We start from the raw sequence: 27,549 nt of genomic DNA, 5'->3' as shown, positions 1-27,549 counted from the left end.
ATTTCAAGGTCCTGGAGTGGCCTAGCCAGTCTCCAGATCTCAACCCCATAGAAAATCTTTGGAGGGAGTTGAAAGTCCGTGTTGCCCAGCGACAGCCCCAAAACGTCACTGCTCTAGAGGAGATCTGCATGGAGGAATGGGCCAAAATACCAGCAACAGTGTGTGAAAACCTTGTGAAGACTTACAGAAAACATTTGACCTGTGTCATTGCCAACAAAGGGTATATAACAAAGTATTGAGAAACTTTTGTTATTGACCAAATACTTATTTTCCACCATAATTTGCAAATAAATTCATTAAAAATCCTACAATGTGATTTTCTGGATTTTTTTTTCTCATTTTGTCTGTCATAGTTGACGTGTACCTATGATGAAAATTACAGGCCTCTCTCATCTTTTTAAGTGGGAGAACTTGCACAATTGGTGGCTGACTAAATACTTTTTTCCCCCACTGTATATGGCAGCACAGTGATCGCTCTGGTCTGTCCTGGCACCCCAAAGGTGGTAGGAGCTTCCAGCTAATGTCAGGAAAGCGGAGTCACTGCCCATATTCCGAAAACGTCTGAAAGATTATCGCCCCCCACCCCCCTCTTTTCCTACTAGCACTGACTTTGCTGATAACTACTTTGAGGGAAAATGTACTTACTACGACTGTGATATGTGGTTGTCTCACCTAGCTATCTTAAGATGAATGCACTAATTGTAGGTCGCTCTGGATAAGAGCGTCTGCTAAATGACTAAAATGTAAAATGTAAAATGACACGCACCACTCCTTGCCAATGGTCAGGCCTTCATATCAGGCTATTCATGTGGAACCCGGTGCCTCAGAGGTTCCCACCCAATTAACGTTCATCCCACTGTCAGAGCAGTGGTATGACTTCTCACCAGCATCCAATTGATTGTGCAACTTATCGATTTTACAGGTTTACAAAACTCTTTCCATACCCAGTATAGTCATAAGGTGTCTCTCCAGTGTGGATCTGCTGATGCGCTCTAAGGCCAGAGATCTGCCCGAAACGCTTCCCACAGTCAGAGCAGCCATAGGGTTTATCTCCAGCAGAGCGCATGTGAGGAGGCCTGTGTGTTACCTGGTGTGTTTTTAGATAATCTACCCGGGCGAAACATTTCTCACAGTCAGGGCATTGATACGGTTTTTCTCCCGTATGTTCCCGCTGATGTCTCTTTAAGTGTTTTGCATGGGTAAACTGCTTTCCACACTCGGGGCAGACATAAGGCTTTTCCCCAGTGTGTGTTCGCTGGTGTTCTGTAAGGTTACCTAGTTTGCCAAAGCTCTTTCCACAGTCAGAGCAAAGGTACGGTTTTTCGCCCCTATGTATTATTCTCTGGTGATTTTTCAATTGGGTCGAATTATTGTAGCTTTTATCACATTCAGGACATTGGTAAGGTTTCTCTCCCGTATGTGACATCATATGAACTTTCAACCGATCTGATCTTGTAAATTTCTCATCACAATGCTCGCAGTGGAAAGGCTTCTCTCCCGTATGTAACCGCTTGTGTTTTTTCAAATTACCTGCTGAAGAGAAACTTTTTTCGCAGTCAGGGCAGTGGTGAGAGTTCTCTCCAGTGTGACTCTTTTCATGTGCTTTTAAGTCCTCTTCTATAAGGAAACTAAGACCACAGTTAGAGCAGAGGTGAGGCTTCTCTCCAGTATGTTGTTGTTTATGTCTCTTAAAGGGTATCCAAGACGTATAACTTTCATTACAGTCTGGACAGTGGTGGCGGGGCTTCTCTCCAGTGTGTGTGTACAGGTGATGATTAAGACCTGTTTGAGTTGTGAAACTCTTCTCACACTGAGAGCACTGGTAAGGTTTCTCACCAGTGTGTATACGCATGTGTTCTTTAAGATGTGATCGTTTTGAGTACCTCTTTTCACAGACGGGGCACTGGTGAGGCTTTTCCCCAGTGTGCGTTCGCTGGTGGGCATTAAGGTTTCCCAGTAGACCAAAGCTCTTTCCACAGTCAGAGCAAATGTAAGAGGATGCTGCATGCACTGCTCTCTGGTGAACTTTTAATTGCCTAGAATCATGGAATTTTTTTGCACAAACAGGGCATTGGTAAGGCTTCTCTTCAGAATGTATCTTCATATGATCTTTTAACTGGTCTGCTCTGGTGTACTTCTTATCGCACTGTGGGCAGTGGAAAGGTTTCTCTCCTGAATGCAACAGCTTGTGTTTCTTTAGACATCCCGCTGTAGCAAAATTTTGCCCGCAATCAGAGCAGTGGTGAGGATTCTCTCCTGTATGAATCCTTTCATGTGCTTTTAGATCTTCTAATAAAGGGAAATGAACACTACAGACAGAGCATTGGTGATGCTTCTCTCCAGTGTGCTTGTGTCTCTTAAATTCTATTGCATTAAGGAAATATAAATTGCAATCTCCACAATGGTATAGTTTCTCTCCAGTGTGTGAGTACATATGTCGCTTAAGATGTATTTGTTTTGTGAAACTCTTCTCACACTGAGAACACTGGTAAGGTCTCTCACCAGTGTGTGAACGCAGGTGTTCTTTGAAGTGTGAAGTGCTATGGTATTTTTTTCCACATTCAGGGCAGTAGTGAGTCTTTTTCCCAGTGTGCGTTGGCTTTTCGGCAGTGTGTGTTGAGCTTTCCCCAGTGTGTGTTTGCTGGTGTTTTGCCAGCTTGTCTTGTTGGGCAAAATCTGTTCCACAGTCAGAGCTGAGGTCAGGTTTGTCAACAGTATGGGCCGTCTCCTGACATTGTTCTACATTTCTGGAACTTGGTGATCTATTCTCAGAACCAGGCTGAGAATCAGGCAGCTCTTCAGTATGAGTCATCATGTGTTCTTTCAACTCATCTGAAGTACTGTACGCCTTCTCACATTGCAGACAGTGGAAAGGTTTCTCTCCCGTGTGTAACTGCATGTGTTCCTTTAAAGTTTCCTCAGTGGAGAACCTCTGATCACAGTCAGGGCAGTGGTGAGACATCTTTACCTCATGTAATAACAGGTGCTCTTTAAGATTTCCCTTCATTTTAAAACTCTTCTCACATTGACCACATTGGTAAGGCCGCTCCCCAGTATGCGTCATGATATGAACTTTCAACTGATCTGATCTGGTGTACCTTTTGTCACAATGGGGGCAACAGAAAGGCTTAACCCCTGAATGTATCCGCTTGTGTTTAGTTAAATACCGCGCTGTAGAGAACGTTCGCCCACAGTCAGAGCAGTGGTGAGGCTTCTCTCCAGAGTGCACTGGCAGGTGTTGATTAAGATTTTTACTATTTATGAAACTCTTGTCACACTGTGAGCACTGGAAAAGCCTATTACCACCATGTAATCGCAAGTGTTTTTGAAGACCTGCATTGCTAGAGAATCTCTTCTTACATTCAGGGCATTGGTAAGAACTCACAGAAGATACACTTTCATGGCTATCTGAACAGTGGGAAGACGTCTCTCCAGAGTGTGTGTGCCGGTGCCGTTTAAGGTGTGATCGTTTTGTGGATCTCTCCTTACGTTGAGGGCTGTGGTGAGACCTCTTTGCTTTGTCAACTTCCTGGTGTTTCGCCGCTGATGTAGATAACGTCTCCACCGATGAGTCTGAGGACTCAGGATCCTCTCCTGTAGACATGACAACAGTCGGCATGACAACAGTAGGCATGACAACAGAAAAACATGTCAGTAGTTGCAACAAGTTAAACTATATCAACTTTGAAAAGGTGCAACACCCGCTCACCATTTAAAACATATTTTATTTTAACTATTAAAAGGAAAGATTTCACCCATTTTGGCAGAAATATCAGCTGTATTTCTGCCTGCTTGAAAGGCGAATTGCTCAGATGCACATGAAAACATGAAATGACCCTGGGAATCAATAGAACATCGCACACAACATTCAAAAGGGGTGAATCTTTCCTTTAAAAGCTTGATGTTTCGGGCCTTCATCAGAACATCAAGGCCATTGATGAAGGCTGAAAACATCAAGCTTAATAGTTGTTTAAATACAACGATATGTTTTTAATGGTCAGCAAGAGTTGCGCTTTTTCCTTCTCAGTGATGATAAAATGTTTTGGTTGCATCTCAACTCACGTTGGTTGAGCAGTGAGACACACACACTGGACACACACACACTTCTTTCCACTAGATCACCTTTGAACATGAGCACAATCGGCAATATCATGCAATGTGACATCATCGCACACGCAACGTGACATCATCGCACACGCAATGTGTCTTAAATGCAATATGTTCTATTCATACCTTCATTAGCAAAGACCGAAATCGTCTGCTCCTGCTCTTCCACTTTGATGCTGAATCTCCGCCCCAGCATAAACTTGCAGTCCTCCAGCAGCACTGTTGCCTCCTGCTGTACAGACTGTGTGCCACCGTCACAATCAGGACCCAGTGACTCCCTCTGCTCTGGTATAATGAGCCACTCCGGAGCTGGATTCGCCAACTGCTTGTTGCTAGGCAACCAAGCCCCTCCCTCCTCATTCCTCCGTTCTCCATTACAGCCTACTTGTGAGCTGTCCACCTCTGCGATCACTGATTGGCTGGGACTCGTGGGCACACCCATAGCGTCTTCCTGTATTCCTTTGATGTCTTCCCTCAGTTGGAGTAACCGAGACATTCCCTGCTCATCTGATTCCATCAGATTTACATTTTCACAGTATTCCCCTACTCTACGCCGCAACGAGCGTTGACTCTTTCCTTTGACTTCAGATCCATCTTTGCCTCCTATTCCAATACGTTCACACAGGTAACGTAAATTGTCCTCAGTTAAAGTGTATAAACTCAGTTCGATTTCATCCAACAACGTTTCCCTCTCTCGACTCATATTGTCCTACTCAAGTCACGTGGCAACCACGACTGGTTAGCCAGCTAGCTCCTCCAATGTCTCGGACACTTTGCACACCTCTCGTGCGATATGTGCTGATGCTCACATGAAAATAAAGCAAGAGTGCTGCCTCCAGTGTAGACAGAAGGTACCTAGGACCTTGCTCTCCTGAAATAAAATCACACAGAGAAGGGGAATGAAAATTCCAGAGTGCCTTGTTGACTTGTTACCCACAGTGTCATAACAATAACAGCTTTTTAAACAATCATTATTGATTTGTTCCTGGATAAAAGTGGCCACCTAGGGCAGAACATTTGACGAGGGCAGAATGTTTCGAGCTAAACTGACCAAGACGCACCTCCAACAACGCATAACACCTCACATAATTCTGCCCCAAAACAATAAAAACATATCTCACCCAGTGGCATATGAGCTATTTAGCAGTCAGGGGCGCAAAATATTGATCTTGTCAATGCCCAGCACGCCTCTCCAGGGTGCGCTCCACCTACACTCAAGTCATCTAACATAAATAATGTAGCCTGTAGTAGAAAGAGTAGCAGAATGTGGTTTTTCTGTAGCCTACAGACTGGAGCCCATATTTATGACAATGTTATGCCACACTGTTTTTTTTTTTTACATCATGATTGTGTTGCTGATCAAATAGCCTAAATGGTGCCCTATCAAATAAAAATGTGCTTCAATTTGAATATGACTTGTTAACAAACACCATATACTGAAAACAGGTCAGGTCAAAATGAAATGGACAATGTGGAATGAAATGAGGCTATATGTAGGGTCCCGTGTAGCTCAGTTGGTAGAGCATGGCGCTTGCAACGCCTGGGTTGTGGGTTCGATTCCCACGGGGGGCAGTATGAAAAATGTATGCACTCACTTAACTGTAAGTCGCTCTGGATAAGAGCATCTGCTAAATGACGTAAATGTAAATTATAATGAATCAGTGATTTCAATTGTAGGCCTATTCGTACTTTTTTTTACGAGCTAATCATAGCAAAAACGAAAATACTTTGCTTTTCCTGCTGTGTAAACACAATGAATCTCATTGCAAATTGCAAATAAGGTCAAAATAACTCCTGATAAACGTGGGTAGCTGATATGCTGATCAGATAGCCAAAATGATTAGTCTTGAACCTTGGTCGGGAATCAGGACTGGGCTAACGCAGCTGCCTGTTTTAGAAACTGTATGACAAGGATAGGCATTCGTAAAATTGCATTGCGGCCGACACTGTAGGCTACACTTTTCTATTTTTGCGGGGATAGGAGGGCGGCAATATTTTGGGCTTGCCAAGGGGCGCATAAGTGCGAGGACCGGGCCCGACTGCAGGGTTGTGTCAACCAGCGCCACATCAATTCAATCGCCGCATCAAACAGTAGGCTATTTGGCTAAATGCAACACACCTGGTCTCCCAGGCCTAAAGCAAATATGTTACCTGTAGATGAAAAACAAGAAGCCCCTGTGGCACTAAGGACCAGGGTTGCCTGCGCTACTGTTTTGAGCCACATACTAGCTTGTTAACGTTAGTGTGCCCGTGTATAAATCGAGGCAACAAGACCGAAACGAGAAAGTAGCTATGATTATTTCACTCACCAGCTTGACACGGTGTGAAACTACCATACTAAGAGGGTAAGTATTTGCTATCATGTTTTCGGGTTCAATTGCCTGTATAGCTAGCTAGCTGTTAGCAATACTAGCTAGGTAGGTTCTCTAGCTTGCTAGTCGAACAATGAACATGTTTTGACCACGTACACGCATTCTTCATTGGTAGGTTACTTTCAGGACTGTAAATATAGTGGACTTGTCCTAGCAAGGCAACATTAGCAATGTATTTTTTAAAAAAGTCAACAAATCACGACATGAATCAAAGTCGGACCTTTTTACATACCTTTTTCTCATCAGCAACACAAACAAGTACTTCCGAGTCACGGAATTTCGGAAGTTTTCAAAATAAAAGTCGCTCACATAATAGTAGAAAAGTGTCATTAACCTGTATTTATTAACTGTGTAAACATTAACAATTACTCATATTTGTTCATATTTAAGTGACATTTGCATTACATTTTGGGTTTTAAAACATGTTCCAAGGTCAAGATGCCTGGACACTATATGGTACAAATATAGCAGTGTACAGGAAAAATGATTTTTTGTGCAGACATAAAAGTGGTGTGGGGAGCACACAGTAGGGTCTGTAGAATCTATATATGGTGTCATTTCATGGGGCTTTGAATCATGGAGTGTTGCTGGCCTTTTACTGTGGTCAAACAGCTTAAAATGGGTTGCCTGGATACTATATGGTACATATAGCACTGTACAGGAAAATCTATCGATTGTATGTCCATAAAACCAGGGTCCAGTCTACTCATTAGAGTCCCTAGAATACAAAACAGGTGTTTGAACAAAAAGCTAGGAAGCTTTATGTTAACATTTTGTTGACACATATCAGCACCATGCCCAGCAACACTTTCTACTCCACCCACTACAGCTCAGCATTCAACACCATAGTACCCTCCAAGCTCATCATTAAGCTCGGGGCCCTGGGTCTGAACCCTGCACTGTGCAACTGGGTCCTGGACTTCCTGACGGGCCGCCCCCAGGTGGTGAAGGTATAAAACAACACCTCCACTTCACTGATCCTCAACACAGGGGCCCCACAAGGGTGCATGCTGAGCCCCCTCCTGTACACCCTGTTCACCCATGACTGCGTGGCCACGCACGCCTCCAACTCAATCATCAAGTTTGCAGACGACACAACAGTAGTAGGCCTGATTACCAACAATGACGAGACAGCCTACAGGGAGGAGGTGAGGGCCCTGGGAGAGTTGTGCCAGGAAAATAACCTCTCACTCAACGTCAACAAAACAAAGGAGCTGATCGTGGACTTCAGGAAACAGCAGAGGGAGCACGCCCCTATCCACATCGACGGGACCGCAGTGGAGAAGGTGGAAAGCTTCAAGTTCCTCTGCGTACACATCACTGACGATCTGAAATGGACCACCCACATAGACCGTGTTGTGAAGAAGGTGCAACAGCGCCTCTTCAACCTCAGGAGGCTGAAGAAATTTGGCTTGGCCCCTAAAACTTTTACAGATGCACAATTGAGAGCATCCTGTCAGGCTGTATCACCGCCTGGTATGGCAACTGCACCGCCCACAACCACAGGGCTCTCCAGAGGGTGGTGCGGTCTGCCCAACTGTCATGCGTCAGTGTGTAGCGGTAGGACGGAGTCAGGCGCAGGACACAGAACTTAGTTAACGACGTACTTTACTTGTCACAAGTAAATAAACATATCTTCCACGCAGGGAAGAAAATACAGACTCACATGTCAATGACCACAAAACAACGAACAATAACGCCCAACACCATGAGGGAACCAGAAGGTAAAATAGGGAAACAAATTATCGTAATTGGAACCAGGTGTGTGCAATATAGACAAAACAGGTAGAACACAGAATCATAGATCGGTGGCAGCTAGTACTCCGGTGACGACAAATGCCGAAGCCTGCCAGAGCAAGGAGGAGGATCAGCCTCGGCTGAATTCGTGACAGCACCCCCCACCCGACGCACGGCTCCAGCCGTGCGCCGACAACAGCCTCTGGGACGGCCAGGAGGACGCGGAGCAGGGCGAGTCGGATGACGATGGTGGAAATCCCTCAACAGGGAGGGATCGAGCACCGTTCCTCCTGACCGTACCCCTCCCACTCCACGAGATACTGCAGGCCCCCCACCCGACGCCTCGAATCCAGGATGGAACGGACCGAGTACGCCGGTGCCCCCTCGATGTCCAGTGGGGGCGGATGGACCTCCCGTACCTCAGACTCCTGGAGCGGACCAGCAACCACCGGCCTGAGGAGAGACACATGGAACGAGGGGTTAATACGGTAATCAGGAGGGAGCTGTAACCTATAACAAACCTCGTTCAATCTCCTCAGGACTTTAAATGGCCCCACAGACCGCCGATCCAGCTTCCGGCAGGGCAGGCGAAGGGGCAGATTTCGGGTCGAGAGCCAGACCCGGTCCCCCGGTGCATACACCGGGGCCTCACTGCGGTGGCGGTCGGCGCTCACCTTCTGTCGCCTGATAGCCCGTTGCAGGCGTACATGGGCAGCTTTCCAGGTTTCCTCAGAGCGCCGAAACCATTCATCCACCGCAGGTGCCTCAATCTGGCTCTGAAGCCATGGTGCCAGGACCGGTTGATAGCCTAGTACACACTGAAATGGAGACAGGTTAGTGGAGGAGTGGCGGAGGGAGTTTTGGGCCATCTCTGCCCAGGGGATGTAAACCAACCAATCCCCCGGCCGGTCCTGGCAATAGGACCTCAGAAACCTGCCCACATCCTGGTTTACTCTCTCCACCTGCCCATTACTCTCCAGATGGTCCATGAACGCCGTCCAGACCCTTGATGTGAACTGGGGACCCCGATCAGACACTATATCCTCAGGTACCCCGTAGTGCCGGAAGACGTGAGTAAACAGGGCCTCTGCAGTCTGTAGGGCCGTAGGGAGACCGGGCAAAGGAATGAGACAGCAGGACTTAGAAAACCGATCCACAACGACTAAGATCGTGGTATTCCCTTGTGACGGGGGGAGGTCCATAACGAAATCCACCGATAGGTGTGACCACGGCCGTTGTGGAACGGGTAGGGGTTGTAATTTCCCTCTGGGCAGGTGTCTAGGTGCCTTGCACTGGGCGCACACCGAGCAGGAGGAAACAGAAACCCTCACGTCCTTAGCTAAACTAGGCCACCAGTACTTCCCACTAACACAGCGCACTGTCCGACCGATGCCAGGATGACCAGAAGAGGGTGACGGTGCCTTCAGGTGACCAAAAGCCCTGTCCGCCTCAGCTGACCACTGCAGGCGCAACGGTCCCCCCTTCAGCAAGGAGGTAATGGGAGCTGCTACCTGACCAAAGCCCCGGATTAACCTCCGGTAGTAGTTGGAAAACCCTAAGAATCGCTGCACTTCCTTAACCATGGTTGGAGTCGGCCAATTACGCACAGCTGAAATGTGGTCATTTTCCATCTCTTTTTTACATTTACATTTTAGTCATTTAGCAGACGCTCTTATCCAGAGCGACTTACAGTTAGTGAGTGCATACATTCTTTTTTAATTTTTCATACTGGCTCTCCACCCCTGACCCGGACAGGCGGTAGCCTAAGAAGGCGACGGACTGTTGAAAGAACATACATTTCTCAGCCTTGACGTACAGGTCATGTTCCAACAGTCGACCAAGCACCTTGCGCACCAGGGACACATGCTCGGCTCGTTTAGCGGAGTATATGAGAATATCATCTATATACACCACTACACCCTGTCCATGCAGGTCCCTGAAAATCTCATCGACAAAGGATTGGAAGACTGAGGGAGCATTCATCAACCCGTACGGCATAACGATGTACTCATAGTGCCCAGAGGTGGTACTAAATGCCGTCTTCCACTCATCCCCTTCCCGGATACGCACCAGGTTGTACGCGCTCCTGAGATCCAATTTGGTGAAGTGTGCCCCGTGCAATGACTCCATCATACTAGCAATGAGAGGTAGTGGAAAACTGTACTTCACCGTTATCTGATTGAGACCTCAATAGTCAATGCACGGGCGTAAACCTCCATCCTTCTTCTTCACAAAAAATTAACTCGAGGAGGCAGGGGAAGTGGAAGGACGAATGTATCCCTGTACCAGAGATTCGGAGACATCTGGAAGAGCCGCCGTCTCTTCCAGTGACAGACGATACACGTGACTCAGAGGAAGTGTAGCGCCCTCCCAGAGATTTATAGCAAAATCCCCCTGTCGATGGGGTGGTAATTGAGTCAACTTCCTTTTACAGAGGGCGAGAGCCAAATCGGCATATTCGGGAGGAATGTGCATAGTGGAGACCTGGTTTGGACTCTCCACCGTAGTTGCACCTACGGAAACACCTACACACCTCCCCGAGCACTGACGGGACCATCCCTTGAGAGCCCTCTGTTGCCACAAAATATTGGGGTCATGAAAGGCTAACCAGGGAAGCTCCAACACCACGGGAAACGCAGGAGAATCGATCAGGAAGAGACTAATTCTCTTCTCATGACCCTCCTGCGTTTTCATCCAGAGTGGAGCTGTGACCTCCCTAATCAGCCCTGACCCTAAAGGGCGACTATCTAAGACATGTATAGGGAAGGGCACATCAACAGGCACAATAGGGATCCCTAGTCTATGTGCAAATAGACAGTCCATAAAATTCCCCAGCTGCACCTGAATCTACGAGCGCCTTATGCTGGGAATGTGGGGAGAACTCAGGAAATTCTACGTGAACACACATGTGCGCAACAGGGAGCTCTGGGTGAGTCGGGTGCCTACTCACCAGGGATGGTCCACCAGTGCCCTGCCTGCTGCCTCGACTCCCTGAGGACCCTTTCCAGCACCGACCAGCAGTGTGTCCTCTGCAGCCACAGTTGGTGCAGGAAACAGCCCCCCTTCCGGTCACCCTTGGATCAGCACCTCCGAGCTCCATCGGTGTAGGGTCGGAAGTGCTGGGAAATGGGCTGGACGGACCCTGATCCGGACGTCCGCGGGTGGCCAACAGGTTATCCAGTCGTATCGATAAATCCACCAGCTGGTCCAGGTTAAGGGTGGTGTCCCTGCAGGCCAGCTCCCGACGAACGTCCTCCCATAGGCGGGTGAAATCTTCATAGCGCACCGATGCCGCGTCTATTCCTCCCCACTCAGCGTTGGCCCACTCGAGCGCTTTCCCCCGACAGACAGGAGATGAGGGCGGACACGCTCTCGTATCCCGAGGGAGCCGGGTGGATGGTTGCCAGGTAGAGCTCCACCTGGAGCAGAAACCCCTGGCACCCGGCAGCTGTTCCATCATATGCCCTCGGGAGCGAGAGCTGAATCCCACTGGATCCAGGTGGTGAAGGGGTGGACAGCGGTGTGGGGTGAATAGTAGTGGAAGGAGGTGTAGGAAAACTCTCCCTCTCCCATCGTGCCATAGTCTGTACCACTCAATCCATGGCTGTGCCAAGAGTCTGTAGCATGGTCGAGTGCTGCTGGATGCGTTCCTCCACTGATCCTGGAGGAATGGATGTACCTGCTGACTCCATAGAGGTGTGTGATTCTGTCATGTGTCAGTGTGTAGTGGTAGGATGGAGTCAGGCGCAGGACACAGAACTTAGTTAACGACGTACTTTACTTGTCACAAGTAAATAAACATCTTCCAAGCAGGGAAGAAAATACCGACTCACATGTCAATGACCACAAAACAACGAACAATCACGCACAACACCATGAGGGAACCAGAGGGTAAAATAGGGAAACAAATTATCGTAATTGGAACCAGGTGTGTGCAATATAGACAAAACAAGTAGAACACAGAAACATAGATCGGTGGCAGCTAGTACTCCGGTGATGACGAATACCGAAGCCTGCCCGAGCAAGGAGGAGGAGCAGCCTCGGCTGAATTCGTGACACCAACTCATCACCGGGGCAAACTACCTGTCCTCCAGGACACCTACAGCACCCGATGTCACAGGAAGGCCAAAAAGATCATCAAGGACATCAACCACCCGAGAAACGGCCTGTTCACCCCGCTATCATCCAGAAGGCGAGGCCAGTACAGTTGCATCAAAGCTGGGACCGAGAAAAAACAGCTTCTATCTCAAGGCCAACAGACTGTTAAATAGCCATCACTAGCCGGCTTCCACTTGGTTACGCAACACGGCACCTTAGAGGCTGCTGCCCTATATACATAGACTTGGAATCACTGGCCACTTTTATAATGGAGAACTAGTCACTTTAATAACGTTTACATACTGCTTTACCTATCTCATATGTAGATACTGTATTCTATTCTACTGTATTTTAGACAATGACACTCCGACATTGCTCAATCTAATATTTATATATTTCTTAATTCCATTCTTTTAATTTTAGATTTGTGTGTATTGTTGTGAAGTGTTAGATACTACTGCACTGTTGGAGCTAGGAACACAAGCATTGTTTTTTCCCCTCAATCAATCTACACAGAATACCCCATAGTGACAAAGCAAAAATAGTTTTAAAAATGCACATTTATAAAAAATAAACACCACATTTACATAAGTATTCAGACCATTTACTCAGTACTTTGTTGAAGCACCTTTGTAAGCGATTACAGCCTCGAGTCTTGGGTATGACGCTACAAGCTTGGCACACCTGTATTCTTCTCTGCAGATCCTCTCAAGCTCTGTCAGGTTGGATGGGGAGTGTCGCTGCACAGCTATTTTCAGGTCCCTCCAGAGATTTTCGATCGGGTTCAAGTCCAGGCTCTGGCTGGGCCACTCAAGTACATTCAGAGACTTGTCCCGAAGCCACTCCTGCGTTGTCTTGGCTGTGTGCTTAGGGTCATTGTCCTGTTGGAAGGTGAACCTTCGGCCCAGTCTGAGGTCCTGAGCACTCTGGAGCAGGTTTTCATCAAGGATCTCTCTGTACTTTGCTCTGTTAATCTTTCCCTCGATCCTGACTAGTCTCCCAGTCCCTGCCGCTGAAAAACATCCCCACAGCATGATGCTACCACCACTATGCTTCACTGTAGGGATAGGCCAGGTTTCCTCCAGACATGACGCTTGGCATTGAGGCCAAAGAGTTAAATCTTGGTTTCATCAGACCAGAGAATTTTGTTTCTCATAGTCTGAGAGTCCTTATGTGCCTTTTGGAAAACTCCAAACGGGCTGTCATGTGCGTTTTACTGAGGAGTGGTTTCTGCCTGGCCACTCTACCTTCTGGAAGGTTCTCCCATCTACATAGAGGAACTCTGGAGCTCTGTCAGATTGACCATCGGGTTCTTGGTCACCTCCCTGACAAGGCCCTTCTCCCCTGATTGCTCAGTTTGGCAGGGCGGCCAGCTCTAGGAAGAGTCTTGGTGGTTCCAAACTTCTTCCATTAAAGAATGATGGAGGCCACTGTGTTCTTGGGGACCTTCAATGCTGCAGAAATGTTTTGGTACCCTTCCCCAGATCTGTGCCTCGACACAATCCTCTACGGACAATTCCTTCGACCTAATAGCTTGGTTTTTTCTCTGACATGCACGGTCAACTGTGGGACCTTATATAGACAGGTGTGTGCCTTTCCAAATCATGTCCAATCAATTGAATTTATTACAGGTGAACTCCAATCAAGTTGTAGAAACATCTCAAGGATGATCAATGGCAACAGGATGCACCTGAGTCTCATAGCAAAGGGTCTGAATACTTACGCAAATAAGGTATTGTTGTGTCGAGTAAAATGTTGCTAGTCATTGCTGTAACAAAGGAGTCCGCTCATACTGAACCTTGATCATAAGTTTTATTCATATCACAAGATTCCAGCATAAGTTTACAGATGTCATGACCACCCGGAGAGCGACTTCCCAGATTGCAATGGCCGCTCTAACCTCTTCTTCGCTTTTACCCAGTATATATAATCTTCCCAAGATATGGGTGGCTCCCTCTACTGTCCAATCCCCTGTCTACAACACACACTTCCTGTATTTTGTATGTGGCGTCACACTAAAACATTCCCTCTTGACACTAAAATAAACATCCTCAAAGGTTCCACTTAAAACCATTAAGAAAGTCATAATGTTAATACACTACATTCCCCCCTTCGAGACTAACTAAAAGTCTCGAAAACAAACAGAATAGGATTATGACAAGTAACAATTTATCTTATTGAGTATCTTTAACATTAAACCAAAAACATTTCCCTCTAGAGTGTAAATACCTTTCTATGAAATATGAACAAATCTTTATGAAGTGTGAATACATTACTATGAAATATGAACAAATCTTTATGGAGTGTGAGAGCGAAAAACTGTCTGGCAGCCTTCGTTCCAAATATCCATCCATCAATCAAGACAGTAAAATTCTCTCACGGTCCCTCTGCCCCAGGCAACCACCTAGGTACTCCCGATGAATTCATAAATCTTTATCAATGCATTTGAAACTATGATGCAATTAAATACACATGAAAGCCCCAGCAAACAAAATACTATCCAAAATGTCCACTCTAAGGCTGGTCAACCCATCGGACCCTACAGTGGATCTCCTGAGTGGCGCAGTGGTCTAAGGCACTGCATCGCAGTGCTAGCTGTGCCACTAGAGATCCTGGTTCGAATCCAGGCTCTGTCGCAGCCGGCCGCGACCGGGAGACTCATGGGCGGCGCACAATTGGCCTAGCGTTGTCCAGGGTAGGGGAGGGAATGGCCGGCAGGGATGTAGCTCAGTTGATAGAGCATGGCGTTTGCAACGCCAGGGTTGTGGGTTCGATTCCCACGGGGGACCAGTTTGAAAAAATATATATATATATACTAAAAAAATATATATGTATTCACTAACTGTAAGTCGCTCTGGATAAGAGCGTCTGCTAAATGACTAAAATGTAAATGTAAATGTAAATCTCTATCCCTGCCTAGACTCCCTGTCCCTAAGCATTCACGAAATAAACAAAAACATCTAAGATCCCCACATGTATCCAATAACATCAAATATCATTCTACAAAAATTAATACCTAAGAATATGACACAAATTATGTATTACACATGCAAATATGTCTATATTTCATTGCAGACACTGGAATGTAGTCCACTACACTTCATCTCCTCCGTAGTCTCCTCTTCCAATGCATCGTTGATGATGGAATCGGAATCTTTCCACACCTTCCTTGTTCCATCTCCTCCAGTCATTCTCCTTTCATATTGTCCCTTCATATTGTCCTTGTTTGCGTATTTCAATCTCTACATATTCCCCCATATGCTTCTGGAAGAAAAGAAAAGACCAAACAGTATCTTTTGCAAAACAACACTTTCAAATTAAACATCAATATCAACTAAGAATATAAAAAATGATATATAAATGATGTATGAATCACATTATCCTATTTCCCACCTTTGATTCATAACATCATACTAAAATCACACTAATATTGAAAAAAAATTGAAAAATGATCAAATAATCAAAAAGGATATTTATCCATTAATACTCCATCCAGTCCCACTTGTCCATCTTCATCCAGATCAGGAACAGTCAACAACGGCATCTGAGCGTTGTCTCCAGGCATCACAACTCCAACCTATCTCAATATCATAGCTTTCTCAAAGGTCAGTAACAAATTACAAAAGAAAAACCTCACATACAGTGCCATCAAAGCTGCTATTAAATCTGAACCATCACTGCTCCCACTGGGCCTAACTGATCTTGCAGCCAAGTCTTCGCTGACCATTCAGCTTCTTCAGATCTACCAAATGCATCCCTTATATTCTTCAATGCATAGTGATACTATCTGAACTATCTGGAATCAAAGTATAGGTAATATTATCAATATGATCTTCCCAAGTTTTACACCATACCATGGAAAAAGTCCCCCCTTCTCTCTTAGACTTATCCTCCAATGATAGGCTTCAAGACTATGAAATGTCGCCATGTCTCTTTTCACCCTACTTCCAAACCTAGATTCAGATTTATCTGTGTCCGGTGCTACCCCTCTTTTAATGGTAGAAACCTCATCTGGAGGCTTCAACGTTGACATGTAACAACATCCTGTCCATCCATAGGGTAAGAATATATATGCTTTATCACCACAAACCCTCCAAATATCTCTAAAATTCCCAATAGTCACATTGTCAGGCAAAATCTGATCTTCCACCATCAAAGTCTTGCTGTTCTTACTACCTGGAACATAAAAAGTAACATTATATTTCTCATTACTACCCTTAAGGTCATGCTTACCCAAAGTCATCATATAATCATCACAATCTGATATTCCCATAAACATACCCCTTACATCATATGTTTTATTAGAACAAAAACAACTTTTAGCCCTCACTGGTTTCACCTCCAATGCTTCAGGGTTCGCTGTTACCTGATTTTCCTTCCCATCTAACAAATTCACATAGGGTAATTCATTTAACCAAGAACACTTAAACCTAGGCTTAAACAAATGTTTTGACAACGACATTATTTTATCTGTTAATGATTGTTGCTGATACAACAGCCCTGACAAAGCATAAGATTGACACATACTTGATAGAGGTCGAGCGACCGTCTCTAAAATGGAACCTTTAATTTTCACAACAGAAGAATCAAACCCATATGCCTTCCATTTAGTTTCTCTCTTCCCTAACGAGCGGTACTGATTAGATACCTCTCCTTGTCTGTCATTAAAATCAAAGACCTCATCCTGTACCTCCATGATAGTATCCTTCACTATTTCAGATGAATCTATATTCTTCTCTACCACCATCTGCTCTCCTATTTTAACCCTAATAACAGTCTTTTCCTCTAAAATTGCTGCTGGAGCTATTGGTTCCCTTGTACTCAAATGCGATATATTCATGGCTTTAATAACTATCAATGTTGAAAGAGTTAAATTGCTTCTCACTGTTGTTATAATAGACTGAAGTGTTGATGTTATTGTTGTTACTTCATCCATTCTCCCTAAGACTCTTAACTCTTCACTTGTATTTCCATCTATCACCACTAGTTCTCTCTCTCTTCCTACTAACTAACATTGAAACTTAGCTTACTCTCCTAGAGTTTCTTCAATCTTAGTTTTCTTAACTTTTTAATCTAATCTTTTCTCCTAACCTTTAAAAACGTATTCCACTGATTTATTCACAAAATCCTTTACCACCAATTTTTTGAATATGTGATTGGGAAGTCCCCACCTGCTTCTGACTTCTTTACACACAGACTTGGCAAACGATCGAACATCTTTTAGCCTAGTCTGAAATCTTTTTCCCCTCTTGGTGTAGGAATGTAACCAAGAATAACAGTCACCCCTTTTAACTTTATTTTTCAGACAGATTGTCTAATAGGCAGTCTAATAGATTATCATCCTTCCTATGATATTATCTTTTCAAGCAAATATGATTCCCAAAAACCCTATTCTTTTAAAATCTTCTACCAGACAGCCGTTTAGTGTACATCTTATTGTACAGCTGAATTTACACAATGCATCTCTTCCCAACAATGCAATAGGTATATGTTCTAATATTAGTATGTCTATTTTAATTTCTCTTTGATTTTTTATAGAAGAGCTCAATTGGTTCCTTAAGAGTAATCAACTGTTTTACTACCCCAAATCCCTATCCTAATTAGTTAATTTTACATAATGAGATGTTTAACCTCTTTAGACTCAACACAGATAAAAGCTTTTCCACTATTCACCTCTCCTAGTCCTTTGTTTTTACTTCAATTGTTAGATATTTTCTCTTCTTCTCTAATCGGTGCTATCAGCTGACACCCCCCTTCGTATCTTCTAGGCACTCTAGAATCCTTGCTCCTTTAAGGGTTCACCTGGAGAACAGGTGATCTTCACTTGCTCCTTTATCTTCCGTAGAAATTTCCTCTGTTGTTTCCTCCTGGCGCATTGCACTCACAGGTAAAGTAACCAATCTGTCCACAATTATAACACTCTTCTGAAAGTTGCTGGAAGTGTAGCTGAACTCTTCCTCCTCCTTCTAAGCCTTCTCGTCCTCTTCCTTTCCAATTCTGTATCTGTCCAGAAACTGGCTATGGATATGAAACAACTGGTACCGTCCTTGGTGGCTGGTACAATTGCGGTTGGCCTTGTTCAGTTGAAGCTGTAGCAGTGATTGTTGATTTGGTTCCCTCTGATTCTTCACAACCAAAGCTTTTCTTCTCCTTCTTCTTCTCCACCAGTTGTATTTGATTGAGTTTTCTGAGAGTTTCTTGATCCTGTTCTTTCTTGTTGTTGACATATCAGTATTCTTCAAAAGGTTATATTCTAAGTTCTGTCCTCGAAATATCATCTTCCATCATCTTCTTACTTTTCTCTCTTTCCTTGGCCTCAATGTATTCTTCTCCTCCAATTCTTGGGATTCTTTTCTCAGCAGTTTTTCTTCTCTTCTGCATCTTCATCTTTATCTTCCCGAACCTCATTCTTCTCTTAGTTTCCAGACATCTCGGTTTTTTCTTACTTCTGGAGTTTTGGATTCATTTTTATTGTCGTTTCTGCTTGTCCTCTATCTATTATTCGTTCATCTTCATCTCTGATGCAATAATCACCCTCCTGGATGATCACTGGAAGCTGAGGATAAACATCCCTAAGCTCTACTTCCTTCTCATAAGGTGGGGGTCTTTTTGCTGAATCCGTATGTGAGAAAGGTGTACTAACTTCTGCCATTAGTTTTTCTGTCGCCTTTCCTTGTTTCACAATTTTCTCTATACCTTTGTTTATCTTATCGCTGGAATATTTTATCAGTTTTTGTTTGAGAATGAAGGACAACTTAACTTTGTGTCTTTTCTTTACATTGTTCCCTTTTTTCCCTTCTTTTGAGCTGCTTTATGAATTGACAGAAGCACTTTCATTATGTTGATGACGTCAGGGTTAAGATTCCCTCTACTAGCTATGGTTTGTTCAATGTCAGGCCAACTTTTGTTTCATTTGCCGGATAACCTAGCAATACTTTAGTTAATAGTATTGCAATGTTTAATATTTTCACCTATATCAACAGGTGTAATTACCTTCATAGCCTTGATGTCGTTTTTCCCCATTGTAACAACTCTTTTATATTCCTTTATTGTGAATTATTTTTATTTTTTTTGATCAATCAACAAAAATATGAATATAAAAAAATTCTAGTAAAAGAATTTATTCAAAAATTTATTTTTAATTAAAATAATATCAATTAAAAAATCAATTAAAAAATTATGAATAATCAAAAACAATTTTTTATTTCTATATCCTATTTTACCAATTTATCAATTAGTGGCTATCTTACCACAACCCATCCGGAAAGTAAATGCAAGTAGTCAACTTCAGAGCAATCCCAAAAACCAAAGACTTCTAATCCTACAACACTACAATTCCCATAAACCCCCTTGCTCTATAAGCACCTAATTATCTTAATTTTACAGAATGTCAGTACTCGATTTCCAACAGAACTGTAATCAAACCCACTCATGCACAGAAACTCCAAAATGCAATTTTTAATGAATCAGTATTTTGCCAAGCCTCTGTGAAATTGTCATAACATCAAATATCCTGTAGGGGAAGATTTTGTAAACAGAACCAGCCTGATATCTGACTCGATCCTCTGTCGCGTCACACCTTGTCACGTGATGTATACGTCAGCACCTCCCTTTCTTTCTCTCTCTGTCCTCTCGTCCCATCGTTCCTATTTCCTCTCATATGACAAAAGAGCAGAGACACAGAAAAAGAATTTAGCAGTTTATGCAGTCACTGAGTCACTTCAACCATTCAATATTCCTCCAGTCACATTCGCTCTAAGAATCAACTCAGGAATAATTATAGATAGCTCAAAAACATTTTTATTTTATTTATTTATTTAATTATTTTTATTTTTATTCCGTCAACATCTCTCTCTCATTTATCAATTCAATAGGTCACAAAAACAGTTTCATCTTTAACCAACAGCCGATGTAACAACTAGAAGATTCCATTCGTGTTCAAATCTCTCCTCTTTGTTCCTTCGTCTGTGTCAGAAGCATATGCTCCCTACGTCACTCTAGTGTCGTAAAATCACACGCATGCGCAGTACATTCATCACCACGATTTCACCATGGAAGCAGCTCCAGACAACAGAACGTTAGCATTCCGCTATAGCTCCTCTCTTTTACCCCTTATAGACAAACAATAACACTTAACAGTTCACAAGACACCAGGCACCAAGCCCAAGCTAACTAAACACATTTCTGATGGCTCGTCCCATTCCTATAGACCACCTCATAGGAAGAAATATTAGTCATAACCCGCATCAAAAATTGGCATGTAGCATGATTAGCATTAGCATTTAGCATTAGCATGTAGCATGAAGCATAATTAGCAGGCCACGTTAGCATTTCTCCCTCCGCCGTACCGTAAAATACCATTTGTTAGCTAAATTTATGCTACCACGAGATCTGTGGAATCGACACGAGAGATTGCATCAAACAAGCCATTCGTCAACCGCCAGCTGAGAGGCAACATACATCATCAATAAACCACGGTCTCCAGTCCATAGGACTCACCTAAAACACATCTAACGCGTATCAGGATTTTCTGGCCCACCTTTAATAGGTCGCCTGTCTACCAGGGCTTTTCCATGATTTACAGCGGCTCTAAGTTACATACATTTCTGCCTAGGCCTCATTCCTTATTCCTCTCTCAATCGATTGTTCTTGAACTGTTATTCAAGCAAATTCCCTCTATAGACCCTCTATAGGTACTCTCCCCCCTTTTGCGCTGTTTACCAGTGCAAACAAGTTTAGAATGGTTAAGCCAGACCCCTTATAGTCAACAGCAATAAAGCAACACAAGGCACATATCGGTCCTTGACACGGTACATCTCCCCAGCGCACATACCCATAACCAGACGAACGAAACGCACACAAGACCGTGAGAAATCTCACCTTATGCCAGCGCCTTGAGCGAGAGTCACGTCGTTGCTCATGAATATAACACTGAAGAGACGCAGACCGTCCCTTTTCGTGACGCCATTCTGTTGTGTCGAGTAAAATGTTGCTAGTCATTGCTGTAACAAAGGAGTCCGCTCATACTGAACCTTGATCATAAGTTTTATTCATATCACAAGATTCCAGCATAAGTTTACAGATGTCATGACCACCCGGAGAGCGACTTCCCAGATTGCAATGGCCGCTCTAACCTCTTCTTCGCTTTTACCCAGTATATATAATTTTCCCAAGATATGGGTGGCTCCCTCTACTGTCCAATCCCCTGTCTACAACACACACTTCCTGTATTTTGTATGTGGCGTCACACTAAAACATTCCCTCTTGACACTAAAATAAACATCCTCAAAGGTTCCACTTAAAACCATTAAGAAAGTCATAATCTTAATACACTACAGTATGTTTTTTATTTTTTATAAATTTTCAAACGTTTCTTAATTTTTTCTAAACAAATAATTGAGTCCATTTTAGAATAAGGCTGTAATATAACAAAATGTGGAAAAAGTCAAGGGGTCTGAATACACTGTATATACTGTATTCTAGTCAATGCCACTCCGACATTGCTCATTTTTATATATATTTATATATTTCTTAATTCCATTCTTTTACTTTGAGATGTGTGTATTGTTGTGAATTGTTAGATATACTGCACTGTTGGAGCTAGTAACACAAGCATTTCGCTAAACCCGCAATAACATCTGATAAATACAGCTCTGGAAAAAATTAAGAGACCACTGCAAAATTATCAGTTTCTCTGGTTTTACTATTTATAGGTATGTGTTTGGGTAAAAATTACATTTTTGTTTTATTCTATAAACTACTGACAACATTTCTCCCAAATTCCAAATAAAAAGATTGTCATTTAGAGCATTTATTTGCAGAAATGACAACTGGTCAAAATAACAAAAAATATGCAGTGTTGTCAGACCTCGAATAATGCAAAGAAAATAAGTTAATGTTCATTTTTAAACAACACAATACTAATGTTTTAACTTAGGAAGAGTTCAGAAATTAATATTTGGTGGAATAACCCTGATTTTCAATCACAGCTTTCATGCGTCTTGGCATGCTCTCCACCATTCTTTCATATTGATGTTGGGTGACTTTATGCCACTCCTGGCGCAAAAATTCAAGCAGCTCGACTTTGTTTGATGGCTTGTGACCCTCCATCTTCCTCTTGATCACATTCCAGAAGTTTTCAATGGGGTTCAGGTCTGGAGATTAGGCTGGCCATGACAGGGTCTTGATCTGGTGGTCCTCCATCCACACCTTGATTGACCTGGCTGTGTGGCATGGCGCATTGTCCTGCTGGACAAAACAATCCTCAGAGTTGGGAAACAATGTCAGAGCAAAAGGAAGCAAGTTGTCTTCCAGGACATCCTTTTACGTGGCTTGATTCATGCGTCCTTCACAAAGACAAATCTGCCCAATTCCAGCCTTGCTGAAGCACCCCCAGATCATCACGATCCTCCACCAAATTTCACAGTGGGTGCGAAACACTGTGGCTTGTAGGCCTCTCCAGGTCTCCATTTAACCATTAGACGACCAGGTGTTGGGCAAAGCTGAAAATTGGACTCATCAGAGAAGATTACCTTACTCCAGTCCTCTACGGTCCATTCCTTATGGTATTTTGCAAACCTCAGCCTGGCTCTTCTTTGCTTCTCATTGATGAAGGGCTTTTTTCTAGCTTTGCACGACTTCAGCCCTGCCCCTAGGAGCCTGTTTCGAACCGTCCTCGCCATGCACTTCACCCCAGCTGCCATTTGCCATTCTTTTTGTAGGTCACTTGATGTCATCCTACAGTTGTTGAGTGACATTCGAATTAGTTGGCGGTCCCAACACACAGCCAGGGCAACTAAGGAGTGGCTCCGTAAGAAGCATCTCAAGGTCCTGGAGTGGCCTAGCCAGTCTCCAGACCTGAACCCAATAGAAAATCTTTGGAGGGAGCTGAAAGTCCGTATTGCCCCGAAACCTGAAGGATCTGGAGAAGGTCTGTATGGAGGAGTGGACCAAAATCCCTGCTGCAGTGTGTGCAAACCTGGTCAAGACCTACAGGAAACGTATGATCTCTGTAATTGCAAACAAAGGTTTCTGTACCAAATATTAAGTTCTGCTTTTCTGATGTATCAAATACTTATGTCATGCAATAAAATGCAAATTAATTACTTAAAAATCATACAATGTGATTTTCTGGATTTTTGTTTTAGATTCCGTCTCTCACAGTTGAAGTGTACCTATGATAAAAAACTACAGACCTCTACATGCTTTGTAAGTAGGAAAACCTGCAAAATCAGCAGTGTATCAAATACTTGTTCTCCCCACTGTATATACACTAAACAAAGTATTTTTTATTTTTCAGAGGGTGCTGCAGCACTCTCAGCATCCCTACTTCACGCAGCACCCTCAGCACCCCTACTTCCTGCAGCACCTTCAGCACCCCTACTTCCTGCAGCACCCTCAGCACCCCTACTTCCTGCAGCACCCTCAGCACCCCTACTTCCTGCAGCACCCTCAGCACCCCTACTTCCTGCAGCACCCTCAGCACCCCTACTTCACGCAGCTCCCTCAGCACCCCTACTTCCTGCAGCACCCTCAGCACCCCTACTTCATGCAGCACCCTCAGCACCCCTACTTCCTGCAGCACCCTCAGCACCCCTACTTCCTGCAGCACCCTCAGCACCCCTACTTCCTGCAGCACCCTCAGCACCCCTACTTCCTGCAGCACCCTCAGCACCCCTACTTCACGCAGCACCCTCAGCACCCCTACTTCACGCAGCACCCTCAGCACCCCTACTTCACGCAGCACCCTCAGCACCCCTACTTCACGCAGCACCCTCAGCACCCCTACTTCACGCAGCAACCTCAGCACCCCTACTTCACGCAGCACCCTCAGCACCCTACTTCACGCAGCACCCTCAGCACCCCTACTTCCTGCAGCACCCTCAGCACCCCTACTTCACGCAGCACCCTCAGCACCCCTACTTCACGCAGCACCCTCAGCACCCCTACTTCCTGCAGCACCCTCAGCACCCCTACTTCCTGCAGCACCCTCAGCACCCCTACTTCCTTCAGCACCCTCAGCACCCCTACTTCCTGCAGCACCCTCAGCACCCCTACTTCCTGCAGCACCCTCAGCACCCCTATTTCCTGCAGCACCCTCAGCACCCATAATTCCTGCAGCACCCTCAGCACCCCTACTTCCTGCAGCACCCTCAGCACCCCTAATTCACGCAGCACCCTCAGCACCCCTACTTCACGCAGCACCCTCAGCACCCCTACTTCATGCAGCACCCTCAGCATCCCTACTTCACGCAGCACCCTCAGCACCCCTACTTCACGCAGCACCCTCAGCACCCCTACTTCACGCAGCACCCTCAGCACCCCTACTTCACGCAGCACCCTCAGCACCCCTACTTCACGCAGCACCCTCAGCACCCCTACTTCACGCAGCACCCTCAGCACCCCTACTTCACGCAGCACCCTCAGCACCCCTACTTCACGCAGCTCTGCACACAAGACTTGAACATGTTTCTTACTTGCCTTAATGGTGCCAAAGACACAATGGAAATCTGGTTTGGCTTTGATGAAGCACTAACAGACCGACATGCCCGTCTAATTGGCAAAATTATCCTATTAATTGTTAGAAAGGTTGGGCCTTTAATTCATTTAAATCAACAATTCCAACAGCATGCTTGCCAAAAACCTCTTGCATTCCAAATAAAAATGAATTACAGGAGCCTATTATACCTTAGTCTTCCATCATATGTCTACGGCTGTACGTAGTCACCCGTAGAATACATCCTATGGCTGTACGTAGCCACCCGTAGAATACATCCTATGGCTGTACGTAGTCACCCGTAGAATACATCCTATGGCTGTACGTAGCCACCCGTAGAATATATCCTATGGCTGTACGTAGTCACCCGTAGAATACATCCTATGGCTGTACGTAGTCACCCGTAGAATACATCCTATGGCTGTACGTAGCCACCCGTAGAATACATCCTATGGCTATACGTAGCCACCCGTAGAATATATCCTATGGCTGTATGTAGCCACCCGTAGAATACAGTGAGGGAAAAAAGTATTTGATCCTCTGCTGATTTTGTACGTTTGCCCACTGACAAAGACATGATCAGTCTATCATTTTAATGGTAGGTTTATTTGAACAGTGAAAGACAGAATAACAACAAAAAAATCCAGAAAAACGCATGTCAAAAATGTTATAAATTGATTTGCATTTTAATGAGGGAAATAAGTATTTGACCCCTCTGCAAAACATGACTTAGTACTTGGTGGTAAAACCCTTGTTGGCAATCACAGAGGTCAGACGTTTCTTGTAGTTGGCCACCAGGTTTGCACACATCTCAGGAGGGATTTTGTCCCACTCCTCTTTGCAGATCTTCTCCAAGTCATTAAGGTTTCGAGGCTGACGTTTGGCAACTCGAACCTTCAGCTCCCTCCACAGATTTTCTATGGGTTTAAGGTCTGGAGACTGGCTAGGCCACTCCAGGACCTTAATGTGCTTCTTCTTGAGCCACTCCTTTGTTGCCTTGGCCGTGTGTTTTGGGTCATTGTCATGCTGGAATACCCATCCACGACCTATTTTCAATGCCCTGGCTGAGGGAAGGAGGTTCTCACCCAAGATTTGACGGTACATGGCCCCGTCCATTGTCCCTTTGATGCAGTGAAGTTGTCCTGTCCCTTTAGCAGAAAAACACCCCCAAAGCATAACGTTTCCACCTCCATGTTTGACGGTGGGGATTGTGTTCTTGGGGTCATAGGCAGCATTCCTCCTCCTCCAAACACGGCGAGTTGAGTTGATGCCAAAGACCTCGATTTTGGTCTCATCTGACCACAACACTTTCACCCAGTTCTCCTCTGAATCATTCAGATGTTCATTGGCAAACTTTAGACGGGCATGTGTATGTGCTTTCTTGAGCAGGGGGACCTTGCGGGCGCTGCAGGATTTCAGTCCTTCACGGCGTAGTGTGTTACCAATTGTTTTCTTGGTGACTGGTCCCAGCTGCCTTGAGATCATTGACAAGATCCTCCCGTGTAGTTCTGGGCTGATTCCTCACCGTTCTCATGATCATTGCAACTCCACGAGGTGAGATCTTGCATGGAGCCCCAGGCCAAGGGAGATTGACAGTTATTTTGTGTTTCTTCCATTTGCGAATAATCACACCAACTGTTGTCACCTTCTCACCAAGCTGCTTGGCGATGGTCTTGTAGCCCATTCCAGCCTTGTGTAGGTCTACAATCTTGTCCCTGACATCCTTGGAGAGCTCTTTGGTCTTGGCCATGGTGGAGAGTTTGGAATCTGATTGATTGATTGCTTCTGTGGGCAGGTGTCTTTTATACAGGTAACAAACTGAGATTAGCAGCACTGCCTTTAAGAGTGTGCTCCTAATCTCAGCTCGTTACCTGTATAAAAGATACCTGGGAGCCAGAAATCTTTCTGATATAGAGGTGGTCAAATACTTATTCCCTCATTAAAATGCAAATCAATTTATGACATTTTTGACATGCGTTTTTGTGGATTTTTTTGTTGTTATTCTGTCTCTCACTGTTCAAATAAACCTACCATTAAAATTATAGAGTGATAATTTATTTGTCAGTGGGCAAATGTACAAAATCAGCAGGGGATCAAATACTTTTTTCCCTCACTGTATATATATATATAGATATATACCTGTTCTGAAATGCCCCAGAGTCTGCAGCACCACTAAGCAAGGGGCACCACCAAGGAAGCGGCATGTGTCGCAGCCTGATCCATCAGGGGGGAGGGAGAGTCGATTTTGTGGTTAGAAGGAGACAGTGGAGTTCCTGTTTTGGAGGTCCTGGGTGGTGTGAGGGGCATAAAGTGGAGCCTGCAGCTGTATGTTAATTAGGGGAACCAGATAGTGTGGCAAACTGTACCCTGCTCTCAACCTTAGTCACTGTTAACTAGCCGGCCTCCGCCCAGTACCCTGCCCTCAACCTTAGTCACTGTTACTAGCCGGCCTCCACCCAGTACCCTGCCCTCAACCTTAGAGACTGTTACTAGTCGGCCTCCACCCAGTACCCTGCCCTCAACCTTAGTCACTGTTACTAGTCGGCCTCCACCCAGTACCCTGCCCTCAACCTTAGAGACTGTTACTAGTAGGCCTCCACCCAGTACCCTGCCCTCAACCTTAGTCACTGTTACTAGCCGGCCTCCACCCAGTACCCTGCCCTCAACCTTAGAGACTGCTGCCCTATGTACATAGTCATTGAACACTGGTCACTTTAATAATGTTTACATACTGTTTTA

General features: G+C 44.7%; 1 protein-coding gene across 1 annotated transcript; it reads right to left on the bottom strand.

Moving 5' to 3' along the window:
* Positions 1-367: 367 nt before the first annotated feature.
* On the bottom strand, positions 368-6,600 carry LOC311102484 (uncharacterized protein). The gene is made up of 3 exons (XM_084143841.1): positions 6,576-6,600; positions 4,234-4,978; positions 368-3,594 (listed from the first exon to the last, which is right to left on the bottom strand). The coding sequence occupies exons 2-3, from the start codon at positions 4,808-4,810 to the stop codon at positions 917-919; spliced, it is 3,255 nt and encodes a 1,084-aa protein (XP_083999967.1). The 5' UTR covers positions 4,811-4,978; positions 6,576-6,600; the 3' UTR covers positions 368-916.
* Between the last annotated feature and the right edge of the window lie 20,949 nt (positions 6,601-27,549).

Source organism: Coregonus lavaretus (assembly GCF_964263955.1).
Source record: "Coregonus lavaretus genome assembly, chromosome: 27".
NCBI lineage: Eukaryota > Metazoa > Chordata > Actinopteri > Salmoniformes > Salmonidae > Coregonus > Coregonus lavaretus.
This window is presented reverse-complemented; position numbering and strand designations above follow the sequence as displayed.

Bases quoted from the DNA above. Each gene is read 5' to 3' on its own strand.
- LOC311102484 (XM_084143841.1), bottom strand. From the start codon at position 4,810: ATGAGTCGAGAGAGGGAAACGTTGTTGGATGAAATCGAACTGAGTTTA. The intron at 3,595-4,233 runs GTATGAATAGAA...TCATGTCTACAG, and splicing joins TTCGGTCTTTGCTAATGAAG to GAGAGGATCCTGAGTCCTCA.